Source organism: Leucoraja erinacea, chromosome 28 (assembly GCF_028641065.1).
Source record: "Leucoraja erinacea ecotype New England chromosome 28, Leri_hhj_1, whole genome shotgun sequence".
Lineage (NCBI taxonomy): Eukaryota > Metazoa > Chordata > Chondrichthyes > Rajiformes > Rajidae > Leucoraja > Leucoraja erinaceus.
Window position 1 is genome coordinate 17,237,062 of NC_073404.1, and position 10,017 is coordinate 17,247,078.

The 10,017-nt window shown below is 41.8% G+C and overlaps 1 protein-coding gene across 2 annotated transcripts in view; it reads right to left on the bottom strand.

Annotated features, from left to right (window-relative positions):
- Nucleotides 1–9,575, bottom strand: part of LOC129710709 (transmembrane protease serine 6-like) — a 26,842-nt gene extending 17,267 nt beyond the window's left edge. Inside the window, exons 1-2 of one of the 2 annotated variants that reach the window (XM_055657884.1) lie at nt 8,992–9,575; nt 4,371–4,430 (exon numbers count right to left, since the gene is read on the bottom strand). In XM_055657884.1, coding sequence (XP_055513859.1) covers nt 4,371–4,430; nt 8,992–8,994 — 63 coding nt within the window. In that variant the 5' untranslated portion in view covers nt 8,995–9,575. Of the gene's footprint in view, nt 1–4,370; nt 4,867–8,991 lie in introns of those variants that run through there. The other variant, XM_055657885.1, reaches the window with a different exon arrangement.
- Nucleotides 9,576–10,017: the final 442 nt, after the last annotated feature.

Genomic DNA, 10,017 nt, shown 5'->3' on the forward strand with positions numbered 1-10,017 from the left:
TACTGTGTAAGCCACATGGGGTAAAATCTTTGCTATCTGAGACACATAGTGCAACAGGTGCCTGGAGCCTTAGCAGGGTCGGTGAGGAAGGTCCCCTGTTATTTCGTACTACCTACAAATAAGTAAATAAACAGCAATGTTAGGCAGGGTGTTATGGCGCAGGGCTGGAGAAAGAAGAGATCACGCACTTCATTTAGACCCTTTGACCTATGGATTCCTAGGGGTCCATTCGGTAAATGCAAGTTTTGTCAGGTGACATCTCTGTTTCCTCCCGTTGCCAACCAGAATCTGCATCCCAAATTAGGGAAGCCACTAAAGACATCCAGTGGGAATTGTGCAAAACTGGCAATGAATAGACACAACCAAAGCCTCACATCTGCCAGTCAGCTCTGTTCCCTTTATCTACCCAAAGGTTTTATTGACTTGAAATATAAGGTGAGCAACAAAAGGACGCATTTAATGTCAGCAACCATGATAACCGTGCTGAGAGAAAGCCTCGTTATTTTATACTTCCTCTTGGGTATAAATGCAGGAGTAGCAAGATGGATTCAACAGTGGCTGAATGGGAGACGCCAGAGGGTAATGGTGGATGGCTCTTTGTCGGGTTGGAGGCAGGTGACTAATGGGGTGCGTCAGGGATCTGTGTTGGGTCCTTTGTTGTTTGGCATCTACATCAATGATCTGGACAAAGGTGTGGTAAATTAGATTAGTAAGTATGCAGATGATACCAAGATAGGGCGTGTTGTGGATAATGAAGAGGATTTCCAAAATCTACAGAGTGATTTAGGCCATTTGGAAGAATGGGCTGAAAGATGGCAGATGGAGTTTAATGCTAATAAATGTGAAGTGCTACACCTTGGCAGGACAAATCAAAATAGGACGTACATGGTAAATGGTAGGGAATTGAAGAATACAGTTGAACAGAGGGATCTGGGAATAAATTTGCATAGTTCCTTGAAGGTGGAATCTCATATAGATAGGGTGGTAAAGAAAGCTTTTGGTATGCTAGCCTTTATAAATCAGAGCATTGAGTATAGAAGCTGGGATGTAATGTTAAAATTTTACAAGGCATTGTTGAGACCAAATCTGGAGTATGGTGTGCAAGTTTGGTCGCCCAATTATAGGAAGGATGTCAACAAAATAGAGAGAGTACAGAGGAGATTTACTAGAATGTTGCCTGGGTTTCAACAACTAAGTTACAGAGAAAGGTTGAATAAGTTAGGTCTTTATTCTGTGGAGCGCAGAAGGTTAAGGGGGGACTTGATAGAGGTCTTTAAAATGATGGGAGGGATAGACAGAGTTGATGTGGACAAGCTTTTCCCTTTGAGAATAGGGAAGATTCAAGCAAGAGGACATGACTTCAGAATTAAGGGACAGAAGTTTAGGGGTAGCATGAGGGGGAACTTCTTTACTTAGAGAGTGGTAGCGGTGTGGAATGAGCTTCCAGTGGAAGTGGTGGAGGCAGGTTCGATGGTATCATTTAAAAATAAACTGGATAGGCATATGGATGAGAAGGGAATGGAGGGTTATGGTATGAGTGCAGGCAGGTGGGACTAAGGGAAAATAATTGTTCGGCACGGACTTGTAGGGCCGAGATGGCCTGTTTCCGTGCTGTAATAGTTATATGGTTATATGGTTATAAGATCACCTTCCTGGTTTACTAACTAACCTGTGTGAAAGCTGAAATCCCAAACTCTGCTGCAGCTCAGGGACTGCATGAGGTTGCAGTTCAGGTTTATTTTTTACCAAAACATGCATGAATGCACATGGAATGAAGTGCTGATATTACTGAACCATTAATCCAGACTCTCAACTAATAATCCATCAGATTTGGAATCCAAATCCTATTATGGCTGTTTAAATACTGGAAATCAATTTCTAAAAATCCTGAAGCAATTAGCTTGCTTCAGTCAAAGTGACTATGAAGTTATTACTCTGATGATTCACTAATGTCATTTATAAATGAAACATTCTGTTGGCTTCCATGTGACACCAATCATAGACAATTTATTGTATTCTGAAATGTCCATACAAGACACTGCACTTTTGAGTTGAACAATACTAAATCATAAAAATAGAGGTTTTCAAATTATATTAACATCATTGACTGCTGCCTTGCAAAAGTTGGACTTGTTAAGTGTCATGTGCAGCTGTTATGATGCCTGGATAATTTGGGGAAGTTTTCATATAATATATATTATGTAAAGTTTCTATTTCTAAATGGTAAGAGATGGCAGAGCTCTGAGATACAGAGGGATCTGGGGGACCTAGTGTGTGATACCAAAAAAGGCTAGTAGTGTAGGAAGGAAAACTGCAGGTGCTGACAATTTATTGTTTAAACCGACAGACAGACAATACTAAACATAAAAAAAGCTCGTTGAGTAATGCAGCGGGACTTGTTGGCAGCATCTCTATAAGAGAAGGAATGTGTGACTTTTTATAATATATATTTGTGACCCTTCTTCAGATGGTAAAATGGCAGGCTGAATATGGGGGTAGTGTGTGATACCAAAATTGCTAGTATGTAGAGGAACAGGTGCGGGTTTGCTGCTCCCAGTGGGTTTTTTTGAAACTTTATTTTTCAAAGGGCAGTGAAAGTAGAGTCTTTGAGTATTTTTTAAGGTAGAGGTATATTCGTGATAAGCAAGGGGAGCAAAGATTCCCGCAGGTAGAAGGCAGGTGAAGTGGTGTTATAATCAGTTCAGCCATGATTTTATTAAATGGCGGAGTGGGCTTGAGGGGTTTCAGATTCATATGTTTGCTTGTTTAATTAAATGTCATAATTAGCAACTAGTGGTGTAAATAAAATAAATCTTATTATGATGCAATATCTTTCACTGCATCAATGAATCCCAGAATGTCCAATAAATGACATAGGAGACGTGGCAGAGAGCATGGGCGCTGCACCCTCAAACACAGCCTTGTGATAATGATCAGATAATGTGTTTGTTTTAAAAGTTGCTGAATCAGGAAGAAATATTGACCTTAACACCGGGGATTATTATTCAGTGATTATTATTATTATTATTATTATTGTTATTTTATTTTTGATTTATTTTTTAATTATTATTATAACGTGAGATCAATTTCAGATAGACAGTTTTATGGTTTTGAAGATGCTGCCTGTCCCGCTGAGTGAATCCAGTTTTTTGTGTCTATCTTCAGTTTTATGGTTTAATATCTCGGACAAAGGGCACCAGCTATTGCAGGGAAGCTCCCTCAGGGCTGAGTGGGCACACTGGTGCTCACGATTCTGGTGCAAGGTTCTACCTGATTTCAAAGCACAAATGCTTCCAGCTGAATGACAGCGGAGATCTTCAAAATTCAACTGGCATACTCTCCATCCCAGTCAGTGCAATAGACAATAGGTGCAGGAGTAGGCCATTCGGCCCATCGAGCCAGCACCGCCATTCAATGTGACCATGGCTGATCATTCCCAATCAGTACCCCGTTCCTGCCTTCTCCCCATATCCCCATCCAGTCATCCCAATAAAAAGCAACAAAACACACAAAATACATTTTAACGTAAACATCCACCACAGTGACTCCTCCACATTCATCACTGTGATGGAAGGTGAAAAAAAGTTCAATCTCTTCCCTTCTTTGTGCTCCCGCGGTCGGGGGCCTCGAGCCTTCCGTTGACGGGACGATCTTGGCTCCCGTAGCTGGCGGCGTTTTGGGCCCTCCGCGTCGGGTCGATCAAGTTCCTGCATCGGGGAGGAATCTCAGCTCCCCTGCGCCGGGCGATCTGACCCCGGGTCCGGGCTGGTCGAACCTTCTACCCGAGACTGCGAGCTCCTCGATTGTAAAATCCACAGGCAAGGGATCGGCTCCGACGGTAAGTCCATGTCGCCACGGGAGGAGGGGCTCAAAGTCAGTCTCAAGCAAAGCCTCCAACTCCATGATGTTAGACTACAGAACTATCCGGAAAACAATCGCATCTCCGGCAAGGTAAGAGATTGAAAAAAAGTTTCTCCCGATCCCCTCCACCACATAAAACGAACCAGAGAACATTAAAACAAACTTTTAAAACACACTAAAAATAACAAAAAAAAGACAAAAAGACAGACAGACTGTTGGCGAGGCTGCCATCGTCAGTGCCCCCTAGACAGTGGGGCTCCAGGATCACTGTTTTGTTCTGAGTGAAGTATTACTTATAGTTTTTGTTCCGGGATGAGATGAAAACTTCCTGAGCGCTGATTGCTGGATCTGATGCTGACTCAGATACAGTATCCAAAATGATGCATTACTGACACCCTTTCACCACCGAGGGAAGAGTACATGAGGAGCACACAGAATATACACAATGCAAAATGACTTGGACTTAGACACATACACCATGCAGCAGAATTGATAACTAACAAATTTACCTTTGCAGTTTGCCGGCTTCTCTTATTTCTTGGAGTCTTTCTGATCTGTGTGTTTTTCATCTGTGAAGTTTCACGGGAAAAAAAACAATAAATGGTGGTGAAATTGTAGATGCTGAGAAGCACCAGTCCTTAATGACCTACTCAAAACAGTAGCATCTCCAACAAGCGAGTATCAGAGACCACCTGTTGACATTCAGCACCATTACCATCACCAAGTCTCCCACCATCAACCTTCTGGGTATCACATCTGTTCAGAAACTTAACTGGACCAGTCGCATAAGTACTATGGCTGCAAGTGCAGGTTCGAGAGTGTGTTCTGAAAAATTGCTCACATCCTGATATCAAAGAATTTCTCGAAACAATTGCCGGGCCTGTGCTTCAAAATATTATTTATTTGAGAAATAAATATATTAATGATCCTTACAAAACTCCACCTGACATTCTCAGAGGCTATACATTCAATACTGTTTACACAAGTGACACAATTTTACCTCCCACCCTTGCGGCCCACTGGCATGGAATCCATTCCCTTATTTTGTGGGGCGTCTCCACCACACCCTGCCCCCCAAGTCCAGCAGCAGGAGGACCCTAGATATGTTTTGTAATATTCATACTCTATGCGGTATCCTGCATTGAACTTTTAATCAAGTTCCAGACCAAAGCCTCTTAGAAACTCCTTTGAGGGCAGTTCAGTGGCACAGAGCTGCTACCTCGCAGTTCCAGTGACTTGGGTTCAATCGTGATATTAGGTGTTTTTTGTATGGAGTTTGCATGTACCCTGTATAACTTTGTGGGCATCCTCTGAATGGTCTGGTTCCTCCTGCAACCCTCAATATTCCTGTACTTCCTGTACATTGTATGCATCTATCTATCTATTAATATATAAAACTCAAATCCGTCCGCCTGCAGTACGGATCCCTTCCTGCCTTTTGATTCGTTGACGGCTGCTCCTTCCTATCAGCTTCCAACACACTTCGAAACAAAGTTGCAAGATAGGAACACTGAACTTTTCACTGCTGCAGCAGGCAGGGGAGGTGTCAATGGATTTTTTTTAAAGAGGCAGGGCAGTGCTGGAATCTTACTTTTGAGAACGGCTTCAGTTCCATTGGAGGAGACGGGTGCATGGTGGAATATTGGGTTGGGGGATCACACCATTGGGGGAGCAGACCCAACGGGTCTGCACTTGGTCTAGTTAATATATAAAACTCAAATCCGTCCGCCGTCCGTCCGCCTGCAGTACGGATCCCTTCCTGCCTTTTGATTCGTTGATGGCTGCTCCTTCCTATCAGCTTCCAACACACTTCGAAACAAAGTTGCAAGACAGGAACACTGAACTTTTCACTGCTGCAGCAGGCAGGGGAGGTGCAATTGAGGGAGTCAGGGGAGTGCTGGAAACTTACATTTGGCAACGGCTTCAATTCCATTGGAGGAGACGGGTGCATGGTGGAATATTGGGTTGGGGGAATCACACCATTGGGGGAGCAGACCCAACGGGTCTGCACTTGGTCTAGTGTTACATAAAGCTGCCTGCACCTATGGAAGCAATTGCAAGATGATTTGATTGTTGGTGGCCAGAGCCTAGCTCTGGAATAAAAACTGTAAATGCTGGAAATAGTTAGCAGGTCAGGCAGCGTCTATGAAAAGAAGAACAGAGTTAATCATTCAAATTAAGGACTCTTTATCAGAACTTGGAAGAGGAGGAAATAAATTAGTTTAAGTTGCATAGAGGATGAGGTAGAGGTGGATAAGACAAAGAAAATACCTCTAGTATATATAGGATTTTCAGGGTGGTAAGGTGAGAGAGGGAGAGAAATCTCAGTTTGAGATGGGTGCTTATATTTATACTTACTGAGATTTTGATATTAAAGGATATTTAAATTTGGACGGTTTAACATATTTCTTCTCTGAATATATCGATTAAGGTGTAATTCAATTATAATTTAGTTTAGGTTAGAGATACAAGCCGGAAACAAGCCCTTCGGCCCGCCATGTCCACACCGATCAGCGATTCCCACACATTAACACTACTCTTCACACTAGAGACTATTTTTTTTTACATTCATACATTTATATCGAGCCAATTAACCTACAAACCTGCACGTCTTTGGAGTGTGGGAGGAAACCGAAGATCTTGGGGAAAACCCACAGGTCATGGGGAGAATGTACAAAGTTCGCACAGACCCATAGTCAGGATCAAATCTGGGTCTCTGGTGCTGTAAGACAGCAGCTCTACTGCTGCGCCACCGTGTCGCCCGTAAATCATCATATACATGTTTTAGCATAACCAGGAAACTATAGGCACATGACCTTTTAACAATTCAATTGACTCAATAAAAGGACATGTGAGTTTAACACTTAAGCTAACTATTATTGCTCAACATACCTAGCTAACATACGAAACACTCCTCTAATATGGAACGTGACAAAGAGTTGTTCAAACAACAAGTGGATTTGTAAAGCATCTTTGAAAAGTGGAGGAAAATTTTGCAAATGGGACCTCTTTCCAAATGCCCCAAAGCACTCTGTTGCCAGTGAAAAACATATGCGAATATATCACTGTGTTATATTGGAACGGTGACAGGGAATTTGCAGGTACAAAGCCCTCATTCACTGTAATGTGATTGAGATTAGGTCATCCATGTTAGAAATGTTGATTGAGCAATAGCTATTGTTTAGAACACAGGCAATTTGATCTGTTCCATCCATGCGTGATGTTTGATGTGCAGTGTGAAAGATGGCACTTCTGCCTGTTGGGCCACACAACACCTTGGCTGTAGAACTCTATATCTAGCTGCACCTCTATCCGAGGTGTTCCACAAAACTTCCATTCTACCCAGTTACACAGAACATTGTCCAGCACAAATGTAGTCACGAAAACTAGTCCACCAACTAGAGAGCGGTCCTGAGCTACCAGCTACCGCATTGGAGACTATCTTTAATCAGACGTCACTGGATTTATCTTGCACTAAATATTAATCTATGTCTGTTCACTGTGGAAGGCTTGATTGGAATCATGTATGGTCTTTCCACTGACTGAACAGCACACAACAAAACAGTACCTCAGTACGCTTGACAATGAAGGGAGGAGTAATCAACAGTACATTGAGTGACACTTACTCACTATAACCACTGAAGCCCAGTTGGATTATGCCAGGACCAGTCATCTCCCAACATGTCACACCCATGGACCTTAAAAACTGAATTCCAATGACTACCTTTGACTTCAAGATGCTTTATGCTAAACATTATGCAAATTTGTACAAGGACAGATTTATTTTCCAATGTAGGTTTAATATCTTTGAGAATGGAATTGGCTTATTTTTGAATTCGATTTCTTGCCAGTGTAATATAAAGACGCTATTCTCATAAGAAGAAGAGGAGAGGTAATTCGAAAGCTGGGGACACATTGGCTGCAGCCACGGCAACCAGGGGTATAAAGGAAAGGGGTATGTTTAGTCAAATTATATTCTGTACCGTGCATTGCGCATTTTCATTGAAGACGTGATGCACTGCTAGAAGTGTCACCTTTGCACATCAAAAGTACATTCTCTCAAATGGATGCAAAAGATCAAATTGCCAGAGTTCTGAACAACAGTTATTGCTCAATCTTCATTTCCAACACAGATTATTCGATCACAATCACATCACAGTTAATGGGAGCTTGCTCCCTGCAAATTCCCTGCCATGGTTCCAATAATAACAACAGTGACATGTTTTCAGAAGTAGTGCTTGTATTTCTAGTCCTTGGGAGTTTGCAGGACTGAAGGAAGATATAGAAGAGAGGAGTAGGGTACTAGAGGAATCTGACAAATGGAGAGGAATTTTTAAATCAAATTGACGCTAGCCCTGAATCAGATGTGTGTTGCTGAGCACAGGTGTGATGGGTGGACAAAATGGTTCAAATTATTGCATAGAATGCACAGTTCTGGCAGCTGCACTTTAACCTGAAGCTTTGTGAAACCATTGGTAATCAACATGTTGAAGTTATACATTTGACCCTCATTTCAATAACCCCAGTTAAATACATAAACTCAGTAAATATCCAAAATATTTGGCCAATTCATAACATATTCAGCTAATTTAATACAAAATGCAAATACTTCAATTAACCAACAAGCTGATGCATCAAAATAGTTAATGCTTAACCAAATTGAGAAAATACGCAATGTACTGATAAATAGTGAACATTGTTGATAGTCAATTATTTAATATACTTAGCCAATATTCCATATATGTTCGAAGACACACATAAAAAACTGTAGTAACTCAGCAGTTCAGGCAGCATCTCTGGAGAAAATGAATAGGTAATGTTTCTGGTCGAGACCCTTCTTCAGACTTTTCTTCAGTCTGAAGAAGGGATCCACCTGAAACATCACCTATTCCTTTTCTCCAGAGATGCTGCCTGACCCGCCGAGTTACTCCAACTTTTTGTGCCTGTCTTTGGTTTAAACAAGCAACTGCAGTTCTTCCCTATACATTCATTATAAGTTGATGCTTTTGATGTACTATCGTGACAAGTTTAAATACATTTCAGTGCTGGGTTATTTTTTTGCAGATACAAGAGAGCATATTTAAAGTATACATTATCAGACTCTAGCAAAAATCTTATCAATGACATTACCATGCAAATTGTCGGTCCTTGGAGAAAATCCAAGCTCAGAAACAATCTTAATGAACATCAACCTCTGCAGATCCAAGTAAAGGTAATCACACTGGGACGAGTCAAATCCCAATCTCATCTGCGTTTGATTGTGGAACGGACAACTGGGCAATTGAAAGCATACAAATGGAGGAGGGCCATGTAGCAGAGACTGGGTCAAGCCTCACTGAAAATAAACAATTGGTGGTTTTCTAACTTAAGCTCTGTGAAGCCTTTACCAGGCAAACATAAATTGGCTGTTAAACTGTATCACAGAGGTTCATAAGATCCAGGCCATGGTCTGATAACATTCTCCTGGTGACATATTACGATGCTGCTTGACTGGCTGAGCTCTTCCAGCATTGTTTTTTTGTAATGTTTTCTTATCCTCAAGTCAGGTTTATTGTCATAGGTGCAAGTCTGGCGAGTACAGGCACAATGACAATCTTGTTTGCAACAGCATCACAGGCACATTGACTCAGACAAACGCACAAAAACATTAATTACATAAATTACATATATTATACAAGACAGTGAAAAGAAAAACTCTGCAAACAATCAAGACATTAGTACAAAACATATTGTGATAGGATAGGACAACAGGTTGTCCATTGTGTTCTGTTGCCCAGGTAGGATTAGGGTTGTCCAGTTGGTTCAAGTTGTTGTAGGAAAGTCGCTGTTCCTGAAACTCGTGGCGTATGCGTTCAGGCTTCTATACCTCCTGCCTCATAGTAACAATGAATAAAGGGTATGGCCTGGATTGTAATTTTAAATGTTACCTACTTGAGGTAGTGCTGGGGAAGACTGTGTCTCTGATGAACTAAGGGCTAGTGGAATCAACGGATATGGGGAGAAGGCAGGCACGGGTTATTGATTGGGAACGAGCAGCCATGATCACAATGAATGGTGGTACAGGCTCGAAGGGCCGAATGGCCTCCTCCTCCTGCACCTATTTTCAATGTTTCAATGTTTCTATGGACCAGGCTGAGTCCACCACACTCTGTAGCC